This window comes from Labrus bergylta, chromosome 5 (assembly GCF_963930695.1).
Source record: "Labrus bergylta chromosome 5, fLabBer1.1, whole genome shotgun sequence".
Taxonomy (NCBI): Eukaryota; Metazoa; Chordata; class Actinopteri; order Labriformes; family Labridae; genus Labrus; species Labrus bergylta.
This window is the reverse complement of record NC_089199.1, coordinates 22091765-22117355: the sequence shown is the minus strand read 5'-3', so window position 1 is coordinate 22117355 and position 25591 is coordinate 22091765. Positions and strand designations below refer to the sequence as shown.

Sequence of the window (25591 nt, the reverse complement as noted above, 5' to 3'; positions counted from 1 at the left end):
TTTTGTTTTACATTGATTTAAAAGTCGTTATTAAGCGAATAAGTATATAAGTAGATGCCTTACTACATGGAAGATTCTTGGATAATTTTTTAAGTATTGGGAAGCATCCGCCTTGACTTAAACTTGCACTAAAGTGCAGATGAGTCGTAATAAAGGCCTTTTAGGAAAGGAAGGTTTTGTCCTTGAACTGCTATCAGGCATTTAGCGTAAATCAGCAAAGTAAGAAATAGTGAATTTTCTAAATTCTATTCCGTCAGTTTTCCCACCACATGTTTTAACATTTAGTTAAACTGATAATAAATATGAGAAAGCAAAAAGTGCAGCGCTGTTTTTTTGGCTGAAGCGAGGCTGTCGGTGTGTGTGGGAGTTGCACCCTCGCAGTATTATTGGGCTGTGAGCTGTCGTCTGTTCCGTTTGTGTATCTTCAGTTTCTTTTCTTTTTTTTTCGCCTTTGACTCCTCATTTCTCTCACTGTTGCCTCCTTGCAGGGTGTTGCTCAGGACTTCATGTTGTCTTGTAATCACTGTTTGACTCTCTCCCTCTTCTGTTATTTTTCTGTCTTGCTGAAGTCTCCTGCAGCCTCCACAGCTCTGCAGCCTCCTCTGTTCCTCTCTGTCGTGGTTCTGCATCGCTGTCGTTTCTTTCAGTTCTTTGGGGTGATCCTTTGATTTCGTCTTCTGTTTGTTGACTTGCTTCTTTTGATTGTCAGACACCCCCCTCCCTCTGCCCGCCGTGCGCTCTCCCATGGTTCAGTGCTGCGCCTGTTTACAGTTCTGTGATTGGTCAGTGGGTCTCAGTCCTGTTCATGTGAAGCTGTGTCAGTTAGTTCTATGTTGTGGCTTGTCTTCAGAGTGGACCATGTGCATAAAGCTCCACAGCTTCCTGGTTTGACACCCACATTCAGATCGTGTAAATGTCATGCTGAGTCATGAAATCATTACTTCCCTTTTGGCAAAATATTCTGTGTGGGAGCTTTTTAAGAACCTGAAGAAAAGTAAGGCAGAGTTGATGACGGCGGAGGAAGTTTTTGGAATAATTATGTCAGAAAAATCTAATTTCCACACTTTGAATATACATTTCCTGCATCTGCAGTAACATCCACAATTCTTTGAAGATCCTGAAGCTCACTGTTGATGTTTTCTGCAGAATATGACTGCTGTGTTGGAAGGAAATGTGTGTTATCTTAGTAGATTTCTTTTTTTTAGAGAGATTGAGCATCATGCAGGAACCATTTAGTATCATCAGGTTTCTGTATGTTCAAGCAAGTGTACAAACATCCCTGGTCATAAATCTCTTGTTTGAACTAGATAGAGAAAAGTGGTGTAATATATTCATTTGTCTCTACTACATTTGTTTACAAGTCAAACGTTCAGAAATGTCACACAGGAACAAAAAGGAGCCCTATAACTGGAAATCAATAGACAACAACAGCCTAATTACCACAAAACTAGTTGTCATGCTTTTAAAAGTCAAGTCGATTTACAAAGTAAGAGCATTGATATTTTCTTCTGTAATAGAGGTGTTAATTAATTATGCTGTATGATTGAGCAATGAGCCAATAGATTGAGGGGGGGTCTCAAGTACCTCCTCTCTCCCCACACATCTGTAAATGTGGAGAACAACAATACCTTAATGCAAATCATACAGCCTAATGTAACATGAGGCATATCTTCCTATATAGTACCTTAAAACAACAAGCTTTTCAAAAAGGTTTACATGCATTGAGGGGACATACAAAAGATAGGCGTGGTACTTTTAACCGACTGTTCAAGGACAAAACATTCTCATGTTCAGCATTTTTAAAGTCTCACAGTATCTCAGCCACAACCCTTAATACACAGGCAGAATACAAACATCCTCACTAAAAACATCTTCAGTTACTATAACACAAAACTGTCCTGCACACCTAAATACCTTAAACCGTATACACCAGACTCTGAGCCTTTAAGCCTCACAGCCTCCCGTTCAAATTGTAAAACATGCTGTATGTGTGCAGCATAGCTCAATAAGCTTCTTCCACAACTGTCTCATCTCTCGTGAGAATGCACGTGAATCCGGCAGCAGGATAAATCCTTTTAAAGTCCCTTTAGGTAAACATTCTGTCTGTAGAAATGGTTCTTGCATGAGGTCCAGTCAGCTTATTTTTTAAAATACAGATCCAACTTTCTGCTCAAAACTCGCTGCGGAAAACTTCTGAAATTAATCCAGATTGAATTTATTTTATAAATTAAATGATTGATTATTTTTCTTTTGGTTGCTTCCGGTGATAGTTTCTTCAGCTGAAACTCGCGAATGTAAAACCTTTACTGAATCACCTGGATCGTAACTTAGACGACTTAGCAAAGACAAAAGTAGGTTCAGGTCCTGCAGCAGTGAACCATCGTCAGATTTAAATGATTAACTTCTTGGTAAGATCTTCTTTTGCAGAGTTTATCGGCAAACACTATAATTTCTTTCTGTCATCCAGGAATCTTCCGCTGCTTTATGTCCATGATCTGTTGGTATTGTTGGTTCCAGAAGTGATGTTGGCGTTGTTACCAGCAGTGACTCCACACTAGGGATTTATGAACAGTTAGCAGGTGGACAATGTTTGAGTATTTGTGTAAAACTTTAACGACCCAATCAGAACATTTCCAGTGTTAAAACGTTCAAAACGTACCATGAGTATATATCAGATCAAATCCTCTGCTTTTCAGTTGGTGTTGTCTGCTCAGAGGTTCATGAGGACAAACAGCATCAAAACTTGTTTCCATTCATCACCTGCTCACATTTCTTTGGTATGGAAATACGACAAACAGCCGTGGAAGCTGGATTCAGTGTAAGCTCCGACAGATCAAACAGCTCCACGTTCAGTGTTACAGTCCAAACAGGATCCCGGCTGATGAAGTGAAATGCAAATACACAGTTTGTTTATGCAAACGAGGAGCAGAGCCGGCGAGAGCAGACGCCACGTCAGGCTTCAGAGCTCCAAACTCTGAGCTCTGATGTGAAATAAACACAGAGTTGTGTGTGTTTTTGTGTGTGTTTTTGTGTGTGTGTTTGTGTGAGTGTGTGTGTGTGTGTGTGTGTGTGAGAGGGGGTGAAATCCTCTCCATTGTTTCTGCTGTTCTCTGTTCTGTCTGCTGCTCTTCGTTCTGATCTGCTGCTCCCAGCTCGTCTGTGACTCTCTCTGAAAGCTACCTGGACCTTTTCATGAATGTTGTGTGATCATAAAATGATAAATCGCTGCTTCCTGCATTCAGCTAAAGGGTCACCATGTTAAAGATAAATATCACAGGTCTTTTTTTTCTCTGATCTCTGAGTAAAAACGACCGGCCGCTTTCTGCTCTCCCTGCAGACAAAGTCTTTAACAATTTCTCTGCTTCTCTACCCTTCATCCCCAAACCGCTCCTGAACCCTGCCCCTCCTTCTTTATTTGTTTTTTTTTGTGTTATTATTTATTGATTTTATTCATTTACCTTTTGTCAACCTGAAAACCTGCCTCCCTTCATCCTCTGCCCCCCTGATCCTGACCAAAACCTTCCTCTCTTTCCTCTCATTCCTAAAAAAATATTTTCCATCCCATCCTTTACTCTGTCCACTCCTCTTCCTCCTCCCTTTACTCCCTGACCACTTCCTTACCCCCCTACCTCCTCCTCCTCTTCCTACCAGCCAAAACCCAGGACGGCATCGCCCTGGAGATCCAGCCGCTGAAGAGCGAGGAGGCCGCCGAGTCTGAGGAGAAGGAGGAGAAAGAGGAGGTGAAGCAAGTGAAGAAGGTCAACGTGACAAAGAAGGAGAAGTCGGTGCTGCAGGGCAAACTGACCAAACTGGCTGTGCAGATCGGGAAGGCTGGTAAGGAACACACACACACACACACACACACACACACACACACACACACACACACACACACACACACACACACACACACACACACACACACACACACACACACACACACACACACACACACACACACACACACACACAACCACACTAACTCCTCACATTGGTCTCATCAGTTTCATATCTATGTTTGAAAAAAAGACCCCTCAGCCCAACTAAGCACAAAAACGGAAGCCGAAAACTCAAAGGTGGAAATAATTCACCCTCTATCGATCAGTCATGTCATTACGTATAGATTACATTAAAAAGAACATGTTTGAAACATAATGCAATAAAATTAAATCTGGTTCGGAAAGAAAACACACTATCAATCATGTAGTAATGTATATCACAGGTTTCTGCCTCAACAAAATATGAGCTTTTTTAACTGAACCGCTCTTATGAGAAGTGAGTTTGTATGAAGTACTTGTCAATGGTGAGTATATTAGCTACAGGAGACGCCGGTCCCCTTTAAGGAGAGACCGGCCGGAGTGCAGGTACAGAAGCTAGGCTCTACAGACGAGGTTGTTTACTCCACATTATTTCCCTAATTTTATAATAAACTGATGTAAAAAACAACATCTGGGTATATGTACACTATATTGAAATAAAATCACTGACCTTTCACTAGCATGCCACTTTGTTTTAGGGAATAAAGAGGTAAGTAAACAAAAGGGTCTTATAAGATAAAAAATAAATTAAGAGGGTGTAGGTGTGGCGGCAGCTCAGTCTGTAGGGACTTGTGGTTGGCCGGAGGGTCGCTAGTTCAATTCCCGGTGAGGACTAAAACATGGAAGTTGGTCTGGTAGCTGGAGAGAGGTGCCAGGAGTAACTCTTGAGCAAGGCACCAGTGCGCTCTCCACTAATGCATTTATAACAGTTCTAGCATCATCGGAGTCTGATTTTCAGTGACATAATCAGAGATCACGTTCACGTTTCTCATCCGTTGATTATTCTCTGAACCTGCTGCTGTGTCCTGAACAGGCTGAGCAGTTGTAAAAAAAAAAAACAAGGGTGACACAGAAATAGGAAATGACATGCAGGATGCTGTCTCCCCTCTGAACATGCAAACATTAGCATGTGAACATTTTAGTGTTGAGGTCCTTTTGCAAAGTCACTTTCCCCTCCATTAATCTCTGTTGACTGAGGAACTTTTGTCCTGTGTAGACATGTGGCATGTTGCAAAAGGTTTACAAATGTACAGCTTCAGGGCACCCGATAGCCAAATCATTAGGATGCACGCCCCATGTTCAGAGGCTATATTCATCATCGCAGCGGCCGTGGGTTCAGATCCAGCCTCAGGCCTTTGCTGCATGTCATCTCTGTGCTCCTGTCTCTCTTCAGCTGTCCTGTCTAATAAAGCCAAATATATTACTTAAAATATATATATATAAGTTCAGCTTGTAATAATGTCAATGTGACACATTTGACCTGATTGTTATTGAGGTAATATTTCACAACGTCAACATGTTCTGAACAGTTGACGTTGGAGGTTAACTCTGAGTTCTGTCTCGCCTCTTCGGTCGTCTGGTCAGCCCGTCCCCGCTGAAGTAAACCGATTTGTAGACGATTGAAGGTGAATCTGAGGGTCAGACTGCACTCACTGTTATTGGATAGATGTTTTATCGGGAACACGAATCATCCCGGAGCTGGCCGTATTTTCTGTGTCATTACAATTGACCTTAATACACTGAGGGGCTTTCAGGACAGCTTCAGTAATAAACTCATAACTCGTAACTGAGCGGAAATATAAATTGGGCCAAAACACTTTGAGAGGAGAACTGAAGCAGAGCAACGCGAGCTGTGGGTTTTTACACGTTTCACCTGAACTCATCTGGATCTGTTCTACACTCAGGATGCTGTCATATCCTGCTGACATAGACAGACTTTTTTTTAATCTAAACTCGCAAAATCTCTGCAAGAGTCAGTATCAGTTTAATTGCCAAGTCAGTTTACACAGACCAGGAATTTGACTTTAATTAACACAAAAATAGAATAAAGATGTAAGAGGCCCTAAAACTTTGAGGGCAGGAAACCTCCTGAATTCTTAAAGTTGCTCCTAGTGACAAAATCCTAAGAAAATTCTTTGACATTTTCTAAGAATTTCCCCTCAAAGTTAGGACTAAAGATGAAAGTTATTCACAAAGTGTCTTAGCCCTTAAGAGCAAAACAAAGCACACAGAATCAAAGCAGTGATATTTAAATTAAATGAATTATGTTTCAGATGTTTTGTCCAGAAAGAAACTTCTCTGCAAACTTATTTTAAAACGATCAAAATCACATTTTTACTATTTTTACTTTGTGTCACTGAAGTTAATCTGACTTGTCAATACTTCTTGTTCAAACTTCCATGAGTTAGGTGACATAAAGGGTTCCTGAATGCACCACGAGATGTTTAAAAACTTTTGCAAAGATTGAAAAAATGTGGGGAAAAGAAGCTTATCACACTGTTTCAAATTTAAACCTGCGATAGAAACTCAAAGTATTAAAGTGACTCGGCTGAAACAGGTGGACTTGGAAATATTGATGGATTGTATTAAACTCTGCTCGCTCTGCAGGTCTGATCATGTCGGCTGTGACCGTCATCATCCTCATCCTCTACTTCGTCATCGACACATTTGCGGTTCAGGGACGCTCCTGGGTAGCCGAGTGCACCCCCATCTACATCCAGTACTTTGTGAAGTTCTTCATCATCGGTGTCACGGTGCTCGTGGTCGCCGTTCCAGAGGGGCTGCCGCTCGCCGTCACAATCTCTCTGGCTTACTCTGTCAAGGTAGGAAAGATTAAAGCAAAGGGCATTTTGGGAAATTTGAGATTAAAGAAGTTTGAACGCCACGTGAAAGACAATGGCGTGTTGGCTGAAGATTTGATTACCAAAATATTTCATTAACTTCAAAGCAAGATTACGTTTGGTTTTAACCTCAGACTCTGACCTTCTCTTCCATATTTTAGAAAATGATGAAGGACAATAACCTGGTGCGTCACCTGGACGCCTGTGAGACCATGGGAAACGCCACGGCCATCTGCTCGGACAAAACGGGAACGCTGACCATGAACAGGATGACGGTGGTGCAGGCGTACGTCGGTGACACGCACTACAAAACTGTTCCTGAACCTGACGCCATCAAACCTGAGACTCTGGAAATCATGGTCAACAGTATCTCCATCAACTCTGCTTACACCACCAAGATCCTGGTGAGACCGCCGTCGTCAGAGCCGCATCAAACTGCAACATGAACAAACAACACAACACCTTTATCTAAAACGTTCACCTTAAAAGACAGTCTGAAACCATGGTAACCTCCGGTGTTGAAAAATGAAGCCTATGTGGAAGGTCAAAATCTTGCAGTTCTTCGAGTGTCCACTAGAGGCTGGCTGCAGGAGCACAGGAAGTCACATACACACCCATTCAAAAACGCCTGTTAGAAATGCTCACGTCTCGCTCAGCACACACTGTACAGGGGGGGAATTTTCTGATTACTCGTCCGTTTTGTTTTATTCACCTTAAGGCGTGTAGCTGAACTGACTGACAAGTGGGAGTGATGTAACGATTTGTCAAGAGTCTTAAAACCCGCCTCAGCTCCAGCTCTTAGCCTGTCATTAGCTTGACGGAAAAATAGGCTGAGACAGCATGTCCAGCATGGCGACTACCATCGATGGGACTCCAAAGCCCCCTACAGTAACAGATGGGTGACGTCACTCAGGCTTCATCCATTAATATTTACCGTTTATGTCTAGAACCCACAAAAGTGAGAGATGGACTTAATGCACTCTTCACCAAAAATATCCGCATTTTGAAGGTCAAGTAGAGAGTTTTTGTCTCTTTCTGAGAAATGGCGGCCCCTCTTTGTCTAAATAGAAGCAGCAGCACAGCTCTGACGGAGGTCCGCTGTTTCACTCCAAACCATTTAACTGACTGAACCTCGACTGACTGTGTGGGACCATTTTGGATGTGTAGAAAACATGTTTCTATTTGTTAATATAAGATTCTGAACGATCCTGAGATTTTATTTATTAATGAAGTTACTGTGGTGTTCGTCGTGCATGAATGCACACCGCTACCTTCTTAGGGAGACGCACTAATCGTTTGTGCTGCGGTGGGATCGCAGCAGGTGTCTAATAAACTCAGAAATACCTGCAACCCACCTGTTAGTAATGAGAAATTCTAATTTTACAACCCTGGTAGCCCAATCCACAGTGATATATGATTGCAATCCACACATCTTCACGACACACAAACTATGGCTGAACAAGACGGCACGAGAAGGAACACGTGTCAGCCTTGACTCCAAACTAAATAAATCAGTAGGGTCTTATTAGAATCATTTCAAAAACGTTTGAAAGTTTGAGTCCTCCTCTTCAGATCAGAATGCAGTAAATGCTGGAGTCCGAGTCATGAGATAAAATTAGAAAACTTCATTAACCCTCAGCAGAGAAACTCATTAGCCACCTGGTCAGTTCAGACACACAACAAACAATATCAACATTAATATCACATTACTCAACAAGTAAATAAATTAGTGCAAAAGTCAGAGTCGAGTCAGACTTAAGTTTCGAGTCCTGGACTCACTGATGATAACTCAAATCAAGTTGAGTTTATTTTTGCAGCACCTTTCAGAGCATGCAGCCCAAAGTGCTTCACAAAAAGGGACAAACAAGAAACAAGACGGTGAAAGATATGATAAATATCAAGAAAAAAGTAAATAATTGTAAAATAATATGGATTTTTTTTTTTTTTTAAAGAATGGAAAAATATTAATAGAATAAATTAAAATCAGTTGAATAGGAGATGAAACTATATATGCGCTGAAACAATTCAGTAGCCAATCAGGTGAATTGTTTTCAGAAAGCAGGATGTCTTTTTCCTCCAGATTTAACTGTTGTGTGAACAGCACAGATTAGCACAGCGGCCTTCGCTGCGTGCAGAAGAAGACAGATTGCAATCTAAATGTTATTGGCCACACCTTCAAGGAGTTGTGTTAATATTATAAATTAGCAGCATTTTGATTGAGTTTATTTTATTTTCATGAAGGTTTAGTCTGTTTTTTGTTTTTTTAGACGCTTCATGAGACTTTCAATCATGCACCCACTTCCTCATTTTCAAGTCACATTTCCGAACGCTTTCAAATCAATTTCACACAATGGAGCCGCTGCCAAGGCAGACGTGATCTGTGCTCCTGAATCTGAACCTTTTTGTCCCCTCTCAGCCTCCGGAGAAAGAAGGCGGCCTTCCTCGCCACGTCGGCAACAAGACGGAGTGCTCTCTGCTCGGCCTGGTTCTGGAGCTGAAGAGAGACTACCAGCCAATCAGAGATGAGATCCCTGAAGAGAAACTCTACAAGGTGTACACCTTCAACTCCTCCCGTAAGTCCATGAGCACCGTGCTGAAGAACGCTGACGGAGGCTACAGGATGTACAGCAAGGGAGCGTCGGAGATCGTCCTGAGGAAGTAAGAACAGAGGTCAAATAATCTGATGATGTGGAAGACCCCTCTGACCCTAACTAATGCCCCCCCCCCACGTCCCCTCCAGATGTTCTCGTATCCTGGACGCGCAGGGTCAGCCCCGAATCTTCAAGCCGAAGGACCGTGACGAGATGGTGCGTAAAGTGATCGAGCCGATGGCGTGCGATGGGCTCAGGACGATCTGTGTGGCGTACAGGGACTTTCCTGCCGAGGCCGGAGAGCCGGACTGGGACAGCGAGAACGACATCCTGAACGAGCTCACCTGCATCGTCGTGGTCGGCATCGAGGACCCCGTCAGACCCGAGGTACGCAGACAATCTCACACGGTTATGTTCAGATTGATGGAGTCAGGTAAGAGTCTTAAAGATAAAAAGGTTTTATTTATTGATTTTTAACTAAACCATCCAGAGCATTAAAAATCTCTGACACATGGAAGTCCTGACAAAGACAGTTTACCATATGCTACGATAAGCTATGATATGATACGATCAAATTGGCTGAATAATAAAGACGTTCACTCTAGCGCCCCTACAGGTCTGGAGCAGATCTGCTGGGTTTGATGGTTTTGCAGCATTTTTTCTTGTTCAGCTGTTTTGCTGACAGAAGTTCCTACAAAATAAAAGCAGGTTTGTATCCAAACAGGAAGTAAAGTAATCAAAATCAAAGCACATTAAAATAAGATTTCAAACATGCAGTAAAAGATGGGATTAATTACAATTAACTATTGAAATATATAGCGATTTATAGATTTTTTTAATCATTTGAGAGTCCTAGTATGTTCTGCTGTTTTTGCTACCCTTTTTTTAAGATTTATTTTGGGCTTTTTCGTGCCTTTAATGCAGAGGGAGGACAGTGGATAGAGTCGGAAACCAGGGAGAGAGAGCGGGGAATGACATGCGGAAAGGGGCCACGGGTGGAAGCGAACCCGGGCCTACCGCTCGAGATGAGAGTCTCAACACATGGGACGCGCGCCCTAACCATTGCGCCATCAGCGCGCCCTGTTTTTGCTTTTTGATGCACATTTCAGGCTCTGCTCTTATTTTGGACTTTTGCATGTGTTCTTGGATTTGCATCATTTCTAAATTTGCAGTATGTCTCTTATTATTTGAATGGCTCAGGCAGGTGCAGGTTGATTGCCCCAGTCAACCATCACATGACACAGATTCACTTGAGTTCAGTTTATTCTTGAAAGGAAACCGAGACATCATGGAGTGGAAATGTGAGCTGATCAGACGGCTGCTCGTATACATGAAAAGTGTATTTGTGTAAAAAAAAAAAAAAAAAAAAAAAAAAGGATGTGAGAGTAAAAACTCGATAGTCCATGACAGACATCTACCACGTTCTGTCCCGTTCAGGTGTGCAGAGTTGTGATGCTGCGATGAGTTAAATGAAGCCTGTAATGAAGCGCAGGAAGCCTCGCTGCTGCCTGCTGCTTTAATGTCAGAGCACCAAGATCAGAGACGGGATGGAAATAACCGGCGAGCAGCAGGAGGCGCTCTGCAGCTCACAGGTTATTTCTAAGCAAACTGAGGTGTGATGTGCACAAGTTTAGCTCATGACCAGAAACATCACTCTGACAGCTTTTTATTGTGTGGAAATGTGATAGACGTTTGAGGAGGATGAGAGAGTGGGTTAGAAAGTCATCGGAAAATAAAGGAAATACAGGAAGAAAATACAACTGAAGATAAAAAGGGAGAAAGGGGACTTGGAGGAAGTGAAGATTAAATGCAGGGTTGGACATTTTTGAATGTTTTTGAAAGTAGCATTCCCTCAGTGCCCCGTCTACACCCGCCCCCTCCCCTCTGTGATCCCTCAAAAGCCACGCCCCCTCACTTACATGCACGAGCGCCGTTGCTCCAGAAGTGGACCTCAGCTCATCGCTTGCATTAGTTCTTAAAATTGGTTTCTCGCGGCAGCCTTTTCCAGAACACATGTCAGGACCTAAAGACAATTTCAACAAAAATCTTAAAAAGTTGATCTAGAGGAAAATTACCAACCCTGCCTTTAAGTATAGAAACATCAAGGCGTGTTTTTGTTTGTGGTTACCTATATAGCACGTTAGTCAGGTCACAAGCAGGTCAGCTCCACTGGAAGAGGAGTACCTGTGGTGCTGCCCGTTTAAATTCCGATTACTTTTGAAATGTCTCTTAGCAGCTTCATAGTCATATGCTGCTGGTGCTGTTCTGTCTAAGGGTGACACAACAGCGAGGACATTTATGTAACCCAATGAGCCCTGCATTTAGCATCAGAAACATAGCTTTTGGCTGTAGATGTGTTGCTAGGTGTAGTGACTACCCAATTGTTCTCTGCACAGGTGAACAGGGAGGTCTTTACGCATATCCATAATAAAACATAAACGTCCAGAATGAAAGGGCTTTGGGAGATGTTTCCGATGTCAGTGACCCTTTTCTTGCCGTCCTCACGGCAGGTCACTCCTCTCTGCATGACTCAAAGCTCTGCAGTGTGAATGTATTTGTAAGGGAACGCTGAACTCCCGTTGCTCTCCATAAAACACCAGCTGAGCCTCCTGTTGAGCTGACAGCTTTCTGTTTGTCCACTGACCGCTGCTGCTGTGTTGTCCACATGGACTCCTCACAGAGCTCTGCAGTGTCAGCGACAAAGGGATTCTCCGGCACACGTTTAGTCCCACATCCCGGCGTCTCGAGATGTGACTGCAGCTCTGATTTATCATGGCAAGCTTCTAGAAATAGTCACCTTCAGACTCACTCTGTTTGAAGCTGCCTTTGTGTCCCTGTCTTGAAAATCATCAAAGAAAAGTGGGAAAAAGTTTCTCTGACTTCTTTATTCAATTTGAGGTTTTTAAGATCTAAAAAACTTGAATGTCTTGCAGGTACCTGAGGCTATTTCCAAGTGTCAGCGTGCCGGCATCACAGTGCGCATGGTCACCGGAGACAACATCAACACCGCCCGCGCCATCGCCACCAAGTGTGGCATCCTGCTGCCCGGGGAGGACTTCCTGTGTCTCGAGGGTAAAGAGTTCAACCAGCAGATCAGAAACGACCAAGGAGAGGTGAGAGACACACACACACACACACACACACACACACACACACACACACACACACACACACACACACACACACACACACACACACACACACACACACACACACACACACACACACACACACACACACCTGTTTATAAACCCAGCCACAGAGAGTGTCTGCAGAGTTTAGACTGAATGATGAGGTCACATAACTGAGCCTGCACAAGTCTCTGACTCGGTGCCCATGGAGACACACAGTGCATTCACCATGAGTGTGTGTGGCAGGTTTTTACCGCAGCTGTGTGGGAGAAAGTTTGATTTAAAGGGGGGGGGTGTTATTAACGACAAGTTCTCCAAGTTTTATTAAACACTTCACACTCAGCCTCTCCAAAGCATCTTTGTCCACATGAAAGGCGACGATATAAGCCTAACTGTAAAGCCGCGTTGGCCAATCAGAAGCATAGATGAAACATTACTGGTTCCGGTAGGCTAACAAGGAGATAACCGGTTAGCTGATATTCAACAACATACCAACCTTGTGACCCTTTTCTCTGCGTTATGACACATGTCAATCAAAACGTGAGCTGCCACGCCCCCACACAGTCCTGAGAAATGTTTTTGAACCAGGTTTTGTAAAAGTTATAAATGTTTATTTTCACTCAGAGTTTTGTAGATGATATCACATGCTGTAGAAATGTTTAATATTTCAGTTCAGACTTCCAGTGGCTTTGAGTAAATCTTTGTATTTCTATCTTCAAGTGCGAGGCTTTATTCATTGTGAATGTATTTTAATAAACAGATTATTTGAATGAAACTTCCTTCTTGACGTTTTCAGGTGGAGCAGGAGCGTCTGGACAAAGTTTGGCCCAAACTTCGCGTTCTGGCCCGTTCATCTCCAACAGACAAACACACTCTGGTCAAAGGTGGGTTCATCCTAATGCAGGTTCTGTATTTACTCTAAGGGGGGGGGGGGGGAGGCTGGGATTCAGAGGTAGAGGGTTTTTCTCTGAATTATACTTTCCGCTGTTTGTAATTATTATTTTTTTCTGTCTGGCAGAGCGTTCATTTGTCCTTCCTGTCTCGTCATTAAAATGAAGATTTGCTTTTTGTTTTTTTCCCGCTCTGTTGATCAGGAATCATCGACAGCACGGTGGGAGAAACTCGACAGGTGGTGGCGGTGACGGGAGACGGAACCAACGACGGCCCCGCCCTCAAAAAGGCCGATGTGGGTTTCGCCATGGTAAGAAGAACCCCTTTCCATTTTCTTATCCTTTGTTTTCTCCTCCTCTCCTCATCTGCTGCCTCAGCTCGCTCTGCATCATTACCAAGGAAATAAAAAAAACCCTTTGAGTTGATTGCGTCTCTAATGCAGCCATGAAAATAAGTCTTCTCTCCGAGCGTCACGCCTGTGCCGGGGTTCATCAGGAAGGCTGTGAAATGGAGAAGAAATCAATAAATGTTTAAGTTAGAGGCTTCAGTTCATCAGCAGAGTGAGGTCACACTCTGCCTCAGCGCTACTGCGATTATTCTCCAAAGACAAACAAACAGAGAGGCTGCTTCTGTCTTTTATACTTTCATTAATATTCAGTTAACATCAGTCTGAAACCTGCTCACAGCTATTTAGACATCCAAATAAATCAAAATCCTGATTCCTGATCTTTTACTGTCCTTTACTGGACTGCTTCACTACTTACTGGTGTTGTAGTACTCGAGTTCGGTCTTGGCGACCATTTTTTGAGCATTTTCGTATCGGCCTCAGACTGAGCGGACTCCTGAATTGGTATTCAGGATTTTTTTTTTTTTTTACATCACTACTGTCATTAAAAGGAAATCTCTATTTCTTAAACAACAAATAACTTCAATTCATTTATAGATTGATCACCCCCCCCTCCCGTTTATTGCTGCAACCTTCCTGATGTAGCGGCCTAAGTGAGTGACACACCCCCTGCACTCAAGATGAGGTGACATGGTCTTGGTCTTCACTCGGTCTCGATCCCCAAGGGTCTTTTTCAAACCAGCCACTACGCACTCTCCCTACCCACTACCCCTCCATTTGCACGTCCTCGCGGAGGGTCCGCCATATTAAGTCCGTCCCAAACCAATTAGCGGGGAGTGGTAGTGGGTTATTAAACCGCCGACTTTCGGATCACGTACAACCTTTCGCTGTTAATATTTATTTCTTATTTTTCTACTTTTGATGTCTTTGTGAAATCTCAATTGAACAACAAAAAAATACACTTTTTGCTGCTCTGGTGTTCAACAATATTATCCTTGTCTTTGCATTAATTTAGGACACCCTGTTCTATGAAATTACACACCTTGATGAAGGGGACTTCATTCAGCTGCGAGTGTTACCTCTAACAGAGTGCACTACGTCACGGAGGGGGACGGGTTGGTTTGAAAAAGGGCCTAAATGTCTCTGCCTCTGAGCACTCTGGTCTCGATTAGACCAGCGAACTCACTGACCCCCGGGTTTCATCACCCAAAGCATTATGGGAACTGTAGTGTCAAAATGTCAAAACAGAACATGTGTGTATTATAGAACATGGAGAAGATGCTGTTATGCTCCGTGAAAGCCAAGACTCAACATGAACAAAAAGACCCAAGTCCAACACGGATATAATATTGATTATATGAATAAGCAAGGATTGATGATTAGCTGTGTACCATCCGCTGCCTCCTCTGCCTGTCGTTGTTGTTGTTGTTGTTGTTGTGACCTTTATTTTGTGACAAAGTCATGTGAACACCGAGCTCTCCTGCAGGCGGCGGAGCAGCTGCTGTGCTGTCAGACCAAACACGTCACACTTAAAGCCACGACCTCCCCGTCCTGATGTGAGACACTTTGAAAAACGTTCAGTTACCACCCCGATGTCCCAGTTTAATTATCGCCTGTTTAGCTTGAGAGAGAGAGAGAGAGGAGAGAGAGGAGAGAGAGAGAGGAGAGAGAGAGGAGAGAGAGAGAGAGAGGAGAGAGAGAGAAGAGGAGAGAGAGAGAGAGAGGAGAGAGAGAGAGAAGAGGAGAGAGAGAGAGAGAGAGGAGAGAGAGAGAGGAGAGAGAGAGAGAAGAGGAGAGAGAGAGAGAGAGAGGAGAGAGAGAGAGAGAGGAGAGAGAGAGAGAAGAGGAGAGAGAGAGGAGAGAGAGAGGAGAGGAGAGAGAGAGGAGAGAGAGAGAAGAGAGGAGAGAGAGAAAGGAGAGAGAGGGGAGAGGAGAGGAGGAGACAAGGAGAGGGAGGAGAGAGGAGAGGAGGAGACAAGGAGAGGAGGAGACAAGGAGAGGAGGAGAGAGAGAGAGTGAGATCACAGCTTCTTCACGGTTCCTGTTTTATTTTTAACAAGCCGTTAGTTCATTGGGTCAGAAACGTCCTTGCGTAAAGTTTTGCACACTTCAGCAGCATTCAAGTGTCAAACTCGGAGAGAGAGAGGAGAGGAGAGGAGAGAGAGAGAGAGAGAGGAGAGAGAGATGAGAGAGAGAGGAGAGAGAGAGGAGAGAGAGAGAGAGAAGAGAGGAGAGACCAGGAGGTCGCTGGGTAAGATTTAATCTCAAACAACATCAATTAAAAAGAAACTCTTGCATGTTTCTGTCGACAGTAAACCCCAAAGTCAAGCAGCTGGTCTCTGTCTCTCTCCCCCCCCCCCCCCCCCCCCCCCCCCCCCCCGCTCTCGTGCCTGTCACACACCGCGCAGGCAGAGGAGATAAATGTTGCTGAGGTTGTAGAAACTTGTACAGCAGGTGTTTTCAACCTGAAGAATAATGACATGATCAGTCTTCTGTTCCCCAGGATTTGTTTGCTCTTTTTATTTTTATGTGTTTAATTGCGTTGAGTGCGTACGATCATCGTCTGTCAGTCCAACGTCCCCAGTTCGACCCCTCCATGCCTCTTTTAAAGGGATACTTCACCCGTTGAAACATGAATCTGTATTGACATTGGGTCATATATGTAGTAGAAATGTGAAATACATTTTGAAGTTGGTGTCTTCTTGGCCGAGAAAAGGCAGAAAGTGTCTTTTGGCTCATGTGGATGAAAGACACCAATCCCAGAATGCACAGCCACCGCAGGCCACTCCCACTAAAGTCAGGTTTACAGACATGTTTACTTCAACGCATAAAGGCCGTTTCCTCAACTGATTCTGAGATTTCTTCCAGAATTAATCTTGGAAATTCCTGGCAGAAAACAGACTCTATGTCTGTGTCCATAGGCAAACAGTGAGAGCACCGACACTACCAGTCCGCCCCAGCTCGAGCCGGCATGGGCTACTGGTCCTCACCACCGCCGACAGGCAGGTCTTATGTCTCGGCTGCTGAGCTGGCAGCGTCCAGCAATATAGCAATATAGCCGCAAGATGGTTCCTGCCGACAGGCTGGTTTTGTTTCTCAGCTGCTGCGGCAAATGACGATTTTTGCGTCACTGGAAGCTCCTTTTCAGACTTAAAAATACAAAGATTTCCCATCTCAGGGAAAATGAGGGTGGGATGCACGTCCATTCAAAAATACTACCAGGTTTCTAATGATACAAAGCTTAATGCAAATGGAGGAAATATCCCTTTAAGGGCTCCAAAAGGAAAACTCTGAAAGTCCTTCAATCCTGCAGAGTAACACATTTGCAGCTTCAAACTCTCCGAGACCTTAAAGCAGGATGTGATCATCCCCTCTCTGCTTCTCTTTAGGGTATCGCCGGTACAGACGTGGCCAAGGAGGCGTCCGACATCATCCTGACCGACGACAACTTCACCAGCATCGTCAAAGCCGTCATGTGGGGAAGAAACGTCTACGACAGCATCTCCAAGTTCCTGCAGTTCCAGCTGACCGTCAACGTGGTGGCCGTGATCGTGGCGTTCACCGGCGCCTGCATCACACAGGTAAGATACATCCTGCTGTCGACAGGAATTCTTTGTTTATAATGTTAGAGGTCGTTTTTGAACTCGTGAATCTGCTGTTAATGAACCTGCATGTTGGAGGCATCAAGTGTTTTAATTCTTAACATGTCCACGTAGTCGTCGTTACAGCTGAAAGCTTTGTTGTTGCTATGGAAGTTAAGAGCTGTCAATCATCAAACAATTATTTAAAGGAAGAATGTGAGACATTTTAAACATGAATAAACCAGAAATACAGTCCTGTGTAAATGTGTCTCTGAGTCATGACTGTCTACAATGAGTGAGAAGCTCGAGTCCCGCTGGCTGTGTTGTTGTCAGAGTCGTGTTTACATGGACGGGACTGCCGGCTCCTCCCCTTGTGTATAAAAAGCTGTTTTAGTCAAGGACTAAAGAGAAGAAGAAGAACATACTCACTGATTATTTTTTGATGTCATGTAAGTGTCTTTATATGACGGTCATTCTGTGTCATTTTATGTGCAATGTGAAGCTACGAGTTTAGTGTGCTAACATTAGCATGCTAACACAACAATGCAGGACACAGGCAGTCATCTGGAGCAAAGGACGATTTTGTTGCGTTTCCTGCTGGAGCTCAAGGGCGACATCTACTGGATCAAGAAGTCGCACATTCTTCCTTTAATCACATTCAATTTCCATCGGGCATTTTTGTGCACATATTGCGTCATTTCACACTGAAAAAGTTGCATGAAGTTTGTGTCATTATAAAAAACAGCCTCTTGGAAAGTATTAGTCTAAGTTCACTCAAAACAGACGGACATGACAGACATGATTAAATCCCAAATGTTTTGAGCTGCAACTACCTCATGTGTCGATTGTTTCCCTGGTTGATTGAAAAGGAAAGGTGCGCAGATAGCCTCGCGGTTATGTCGCCGCCCCCCTATGTGCAGAGGCTGAGGTTCTACAGTATGTGTTGTCATTTTCAGACGATGAATTTTTAGAAGAGCTGAGTCTGACTTCCTGCATAGGATGTAAGAAAAGACAATCCAATGATTGTTTGCTTTCTGGTGGATTTGACGTTTGTACAGGACTTGTTTAAACCAGAGGGGGAACTTTCCTGTCTGCTGAGTTTCTAAACCAGCAGTATTTCTACCGTCGTCGTCGTGGATTCAGATGATCAAACATCGACTGACTTGTTTTGGAAAAGTTGTTTTACATTCTAAGGTTAACTGTGTGTGTGATACATCTGCTGCGCTTAGATGGCATCCGTACATTTCCCTTTTTGATCAAATCTGCACAGAAAACTGGAAAGAAACAAGTCATTCTTTTTTATTTTTGATGTGACGGTCTGAGTGCTGCGAGGAAGCGAGGCGGTGTGTCACACTTTTTTTTTGTTTCCTAATGTGTCTCTAATCAGGAAACTGAACTCCTGACACAATATAAAAAGAGAGTTACTTGCGGCTGTGTATTAATTGAAAGGCTCACAGCTGGCAGGGCAGATAACTAACTCGTCTGCAGAGCGCCGAGCTCAAAGTAGGCTAAGATACAGCCTGAAACCATGGCAACACGTCACCATCATCATCCTGAAATATAACTGGGACTCAGCAGGTCTGCGCTCTGTTTATACGACTGATCATCGGCGCTTGTTTCCTGACATGTTGGCACAGATCATTAGAGCCTGTAAACTGGTCTTTATTGTCTGCAGAGGGAGGCGTAGGCTTCGTCCTGTGATGTGTGAATTCTGCATTTATATACATTTTAAATCCGTCCGGCAGCCAACACACTGCACTTTGATATTTCTGATCCTCGGTGTTGGCGGAAAACGAGTGAAACACAAAGTAAATCTGTGTGTTGTAAAAAAAACGTAAAGCTTCTTCTTAGGGAGTCACTCTGACCCACTTACCTCTCTGTGACCTGCTGCAAGACGTTTAGGACTTCAGTTCATTCTCACTTTTTAAATCTATTTTTATGGAACCAAGATGACGACAGCCATGGAAACAGGGATTAGGTTTTTTTTTTCCTTTTGTTGGGTTGTACAACAGAGAGTATATAAGAAGTGGATTCAACCTCCAAAGACAATGCAGAGGAGCCTTTAACCTGCTTTCTAGCAAACGTCCTGCAGGGGGCGAAGAAAGAAATCTGATTATGTTTCAGTCTATGAGAAAAGGAGCATCCCTTCTTACTTCAGAAAAACATTTTTTTTAATGACTTTATGATTTTAGTGTCTAGTTTCAATTCTTTTTTCTAACAGGGGTTGGCTGATGGGGGGGGGGGGGGTTATTACACACCTTATGACAATCTTCTTATGACAGTCAGATGTGTCTTTGGGAAAGAAACTTAAGATACAAGGTGGTCGTAGCGTGCGTGCTGTTATGTGTTGACAGACAGGTGCAGCATGTTTCTAACATCCTGTCCCCTGCAGAGATAGTTTTGGTGGCAATCAGAGCTGAAAGAGTGGAGAGTGTCTCCACTATCCTGAATGTCTGTGAGCCTTTTTTTCCAGCAGCCTCAGTAAAAAAAAAACTAGTCATCTGTTTTCTCCTCACTAGTTTAGTTTAACTGAAAATATGACCTGCTGCCCCCCTATTCAATATAACCACACAATACATTATATAAAATAATACCCCAAAAACATTGAAATATATCCCATTACACACCTCATCCTTGAGATGAATTCAAACACATACTTTGACATTTCATTCATTAATGGCTCCTGCAGCTTTTATACAACGTGTTTATGACCCCCCCTTATAAAGCAAAACAGAAGAAAACAATAACAGATTTTTTCCTCCAATAATTCAACTAGTTCCACAACTTGTCATCCACAATACATGTCCTTTAAAGAGGACATATTATCCCCCTTTTCCCTGTGGTCTAAATGAAACGTCTGTGCTGTGCTTTGGTCAAAATATAACGTGAATAAAGCGCCAGAGGAGGTTTGTGACCCTGTATAAACCAGCTCTCTCAGAACGCTCCGTTTTGGTGTGTGTGTCTCTTTAAATGCAATGAGCCCCCCCCTGAGTTTTCCCAGTAGACATCACTCCTCTGTAGAGAGAATAAAAATGGCGGACCTACTCAAAAGTTTTGTTCTAGAATGTGGGTGGTCATCACAAGGAGAGCAAATTTGAAACGGAGCATTTTTCTGTGTTGTAAGACTTATGCAGACCACAAACAAAGGACTGGATGGATTAATTTTACATTATTTGTGGGTCTGTAGACACTCAGGTTACCCAAATATATGTTCAAAAACACTTCACAAGTGGATTTTTCACAATATGTCCCCTTTAAGGTTTATATACTGAGTAACAGTGATGCTCCAGGACCAACCCAGCACCTCAGACATGCAGTAACATTGTGTTTCACAAGTGCAGTCAGCTTTGGCAGGTCTTTGAAACTCTGTTTTGGCCTGGCCCAGGTCCAAATGTTACACCAGCTGCTGCAGACAGAAGCCCTCATGAGGGGACGCTCAGAGTGTGTTTGACCTGGACTGAGGGGAAGAGGTCGAATTTGATTTAATAAAAGGAGAAGAAGCTGCACAACCTGTATCCTAAAGCGGTGTCACATCAAACATGTAATGGCCAGAAGGCAAACTGGAGGGAAATAACAGCAGGAAAATAAAGTTGTGTTATTGGTTTGTTGTAAAAGAGAACCGTCTGAATGTGAATTTAACCCCTCGTCGTCCTCTTCCTCCTGCAGGACTCTCCTCTGAAGGCCGTCCAGATGCTCTGGGTCAACCTCATCATGGACACTCTGGCGTCTCTCGCTCTGGCCACCGAGCCGCCCACCGAGTCTCTGCTGCTGCGTAGACCGTACGGCCGCAACAAGCCGCTCATCTCCAGGACCATGATGAAGAACATCCTGGGCCACGCCGTGTACCAGCTCGTCATCATCTTCACGCTGCTCTTCGCTGGTGAGTCCAAAAACTGAAAACATTCAACTCCAAATGAAGAAACAACGATCATCAGCGACATTGTTGTGCGAGAAATTCAGATTCTTTTTTTGTTCTTCAGGTGAGAGCATTTTCGACATCGATAACGGCCGCAACGCTCCCCTGCACTCACCGCCGTCTGAGCACTACACCATCGTCTTCAATGTGTTCGTCATGATGCAACTCTTCAACGAAATCAACGCCAGGAAAATCCACGGAGAGAGGAATGTGTTCGAGGGCATCTACAGGAACCCCATCTTCTGCAGCGTCGTACTGGGAACCTTCGCCCTGCAGGTAACGCCTCCATCAGCATCGTCTTAAATCATGAAAGCTCATTCACCTTCAGAGCTACAGTGTGAAATGTTACCGTATCGCTCTGATCAACATCACAGCCCTTCAGTTTACCCCTCACCCTAAAGCCCCTCCCCCTGACAAACACAACATATACGCACCAGCTGACTGCAGCTGCCACGATAAGTCCTCCAGGTGGCGTTTTAAGAGAGAAGCACGCTGTTTGCTTTCTTCACTCTGCATCAAATGACCTTTTTCTGTGATACTGGTGTGAGCAGCTAGCTGGCATCAACATGTTGAGTAGTGATCTGATTACAAACGCCTTTGAGTTGGAACAGTCACACCTCACTCTCACTACAAAACGGCCGCCATTACAGACATGACATGTTTATCGTTGTCGTGGAAACACCAGTTGTTAGGTCAGACACTGCTACATAAGGAAGCAGGGACTGCTACTGAAAGCTGATGTGCTGTTGCTCTATAAAAACATCATTCTCTTCCCCAGGTCGGTTTCACCCGGTTGTTTTGACTACGGTCAACTCAGTGTTCATTTCGGTGGGATTTACATATTGTGCGTTTAAAAAGTAAATTGCTTCCTCATCTTCAATATGAAGTAAGGACAGAATTCCATTTACATCGAGAGAGATAAATATAAAACCACTAAAGACCTGCCAGTACAGAGCAGACGGTGAGCCATGATGTCAGAGAATGAATGATTATAAAGTCTTTAACTACCAGTAAAAGATAGATAAATATAACATGAATCACGCACCAGAGGAGGTTTGTGACCCTGTAGAAACCAGCTCTCTCAGAACGCTCTGTTTTGGTGTGTGTGTCTCTTTAAATGCAATGAGCCCCCCACTGAGTTTTCCCCATAGACATCACTCCTCTGTAGCGAGAATAAAAATGGCGGACCTGCACAAAAGTTTTGTTCTAGGCTGGAGGTGGAGTCCATGGGTGGAGATACCAGGGGAGGGGAGGGTATTGTTTTACCAGAACCCCATTGTGACATCACAAGGAGAGCCCATTTGAAACGGAGCATTTTTCTCTGTATTGTAAGACTTATGCAGGCCACAAACAAAGGACTGGATGGGTTTATTTCACATTTTGTGGGTCAGTAGACACTCAGGTTACCCAAATATATGTTCAAAAACACTGTACAAGTGGATTTTTCATAAAATTTCCCTTTTAAATGAAGTTTTGTTATCTCACAGGAAGTTACAGTAAAGTGTGACTGTTAAATAAAGTAACTGTAAAGATGTGATGTGGATATTTCTTTTAACAAGAAAATAAATATTGGGAAATTCTAGTTGCAACAAATTCCAGACTTGAGCTTCATAAATGTTGTGTTTGATAATCACAGAGCAGAGATTATTCATCATCTGCTTAATGTTTCATGAACCTGTTGATGCTCTGCTGCAGGAACGAAACAGTTTCATTCTTGTTCATGAAAGTCAATCACTTCCTGACACAGCTGGTTGATGTAGTTTTTAACAAACTTTACCCAAATGTAGAAGTCGGGGACTTTTTTCAGGGTCGTATTAAAGCTGTGTGAGTGAGTGTTTCCAGCAACAGGACAGATTTTAATGAGTTTCATGAGATCACAGTGTGTCCACTTTAATGAAGTAACGTGTCACTGATGTGCTCACTGTTTTTAAAGTTCAGTCTTTGTTCGGTTTATAAAAATATCCTTCGACTCAGCGATCATTTCCTGTTTCATTTCCTCCTCAGATCGTCATCGTTCAGTTCGGAGGGAAGCCGTTCTCCTGCACGGCTCTGACCATCGACCAGTGGCTGTGGTGCGTGTTCATCGGCGTAGGAGAGCTGCTGTGGGGACAGGTGAGACCAGAACCAGAACTCTGTGTGTGTGTGTGTGTGTGTGTGTGTGTGTGTGTGTGTGTGTGAGGGGTTCTGAACAAACAGAAAGTGAGCAAAGTGAGGATGAGGACGATGAAGAGGTGGGAAAGTAGTTGTTAGGTTTGTGGATGAGAAAAACTGTCGTCTGTCACACTCTGCTGCTGCAGCGTTGCCATCACTACAATCGCCATGGTAATGAGCTCTGCAGCGCGACTCCTGTTTACACACACACATAAAACACACACGCACACACACACACATACACACACACACAAACATAAATGAAATGCAACCAAACAGTCACATGCATGATTCTGCTCAACACGCACACACACAGACACATGAACGCCATAAAAAATCTATTTCATGCGCATTCCTATACACACACATACAAATACACACTCACACACACACCAAACATACACTAACACACACACACACAAATAAAGTTGAGTGATGAGCAGCGTTGTGGGTTCAGGTTGAGGACAGTCACAGAGAACAGACAGACTCTGACAGAAACAGGCTAATCTCAGGTCTGTTTAGCTTTGTGTTGTTTTTATTTTTTCAAACAGAGACGAAGTGACAGATGTATAAAAATCTGAAGAGCAGCAGGAGGCTCAGTGCGTCACCGTGCTCTGATTTACACCAGGAGAATCAACAACACATCTAATCTGGTTTTCTTTATTAAGAATATAAAGTAGGTTATCAGTATAATAATAGTTGTTATACAAACAGAGACTTCATGATGAAAACACAATCTAATCTCCTCCTCACTACTCACACAGAAAACGTTTAAACAGGTGATCTAATACGAGAATCCGAAAAGAGGACAGAGAGGCCATTAATCAGAACGAAGAAGGAGAAGAGGGGAAACTTAATGATGTTGACAAGATGCAGAGCTCAGTGAACAAACAAGTGTGTGTTTTCAGACATGAAAACCAGACAAGCAGAGTCCTGCACACCGGCTATCAACAATTTCAACAAGGATTTCATCAGAGCAAAAACTAGGTCTAGTAGTGTCAAAACATTGACAGACTATAAGAATATTTTTGCAAGTGAGACAGCGTGAAAGCGTTTGAGTCATCCCTCGCCCACACACCTGTCATGTGAAAAAGATGTGCAAAGTGTTTTTTAGGACGAAAAAAAAGACAAAATTTTTGCGTTTTTTGCAGGAAAACAGCTCAACTTCAATGAGAATTTGGCAAAGTTCCCTGATATTCAAAGGTTACATATGATGTAAAATACACTTTCCCTTGCTTTTCTAACACCCTAGTCCGTCTTCATACCTCCCAATGATGAGAAAACTTCATCCTTTCCGTCTTTAGCCTGCTCCACTTTTTAGAAAATGTGTGCTCAAACAGGCCGTTTGGAGATTTTCCCTTCATGATGTCACAAAGGGTCAGTAACCCCTCCCCCAAGTGGGTGACACTCCCACAGCTAGGTGTTTGTTCTGCCCTCTGAGTCTGCCTTCTCACCATAAACAATAGGACATGGAGCGAGAAAGCTCGAGCCAGCTGAGGCAAAGATAAAATGTTAACTGAAATGAAAAGATGTTAAATCCTCTCCAGGATCACCAGAGTCTTATAAACTCAATTCCTCCAGTTAGAAAAATGTTTTCTATAGTGAAGAATTTTTCCTCTGCCAGCCACCAAATCATACAACTGTTGTCATGGTAACCTGACCGATAAAACAATCTCAGTGATTTTTCGACAATTTATAATCTTAATTTTTCCGTCGTTGTCAGCTGATCTCGGCCATCCCCACGCACCACCTGAAGTTCCTGATGGAGGCGGGTCACGGCACCACGAAGGAGGAGATCCACGAGGAGGAGCTGACGGAGGGCGCCGACGAGATCGACCACGCCGAGATGGAGCTGAGGAGAGGCCAGATCCTGTGGTTCAGAGGTCTGAACCGCATCCAGACGCAGGTACGGGCGTAGCTCCGCAGACTTTATGCTCATTTTAAACTTTATTCTTTGTTTGAAGGATTTTTCTGATATTCAGGCTCCTGAGGTCGAGATGATGATTTCAAACATCTGTTCTTCGTCTGAGCTGCAGGAACATGATTATCTTTAGTGATTCAGGTGGCAGAGGAGATCACTTCTTTATTTTTATAATTATTGTTTTTGTTTGCATTGCAGGTGAATAATTGTTTTAACCGTTGGAAGCTTTTCAGCTTGGGTCAGCTTTTTCGTCTGCAGAACAAACTTTAAATCAAACTCCGCTGCACTCCCCCTCCTCGCCTCAACTCCCCCAAAAATCAAACAAACATGAGATGAACCAACGGACGGAAAGAGAGCGGAGAGCAGAGCCAAACTGTCACAGCAGAAATGTTTCAGTAAAACAAA

General features: G+C 43.5%; 1 protein-coding gene across 6 annotated transcripts in view; it reads left to right on the top strand.

Moving 5' to 3' along the window:
* The window catches only part of LOC109981732 (plasma membrane calcium-transporting ATPase 1), a 99202-nt gene that overhangs the window by 57799 nt on the left and 15812 nt on the right, over positions 1 to 25591 (top strand). For all 6 annotated transcript variants that reach the window (XM_065955190.1, XM_020630657.3, XM_020630656.3 and 3 more), the window contains 13 exons: positions 3652 to 3834; positions 6426 to 6640; positions 6820 to 7062; positions 9075 to 9316; positions 9399 to 9636; positions 12183 to 12362; positions 13177 to 13264; positions 13475 to 13581; positions 17007 to 17198; positions 20865 to 21078; positions 21179 to 21390; positions 23119 to 23226; positions 24989 to 25171. In XM_065955190.1, the coding sequence (XP_065811262.1) occupies positions 3652 to 3834; positions 6426 to 6640; positions 6820 to 7062; positions 9075 to 9316; positions 9399 to 9636; positions 12183 to 12362; positions 13177 to 13264; positions 13475 to 13581; positions 17007 to 17198; positions 20865 to 21078; positions 21179 to 21390; positions 23119 to 23226; positions 24989 to 25171 (2405 nt within the window). The remainder of the gene's footprint in view (positions 1 to 3651; positions 3835 to 6425; positions 6641 to 6819; positions 7063 to 9074; positions 9317 to 9398; positions 9637 to 12182; positions 12363 to 13176; positions 13265 to 13474; positions 13582 to 17006; positions 17199 to 20864; positions 21079 to 21178; positions 21391 to 23118; positions 23227 to 24988; positions 25172 to 25591) is intronic.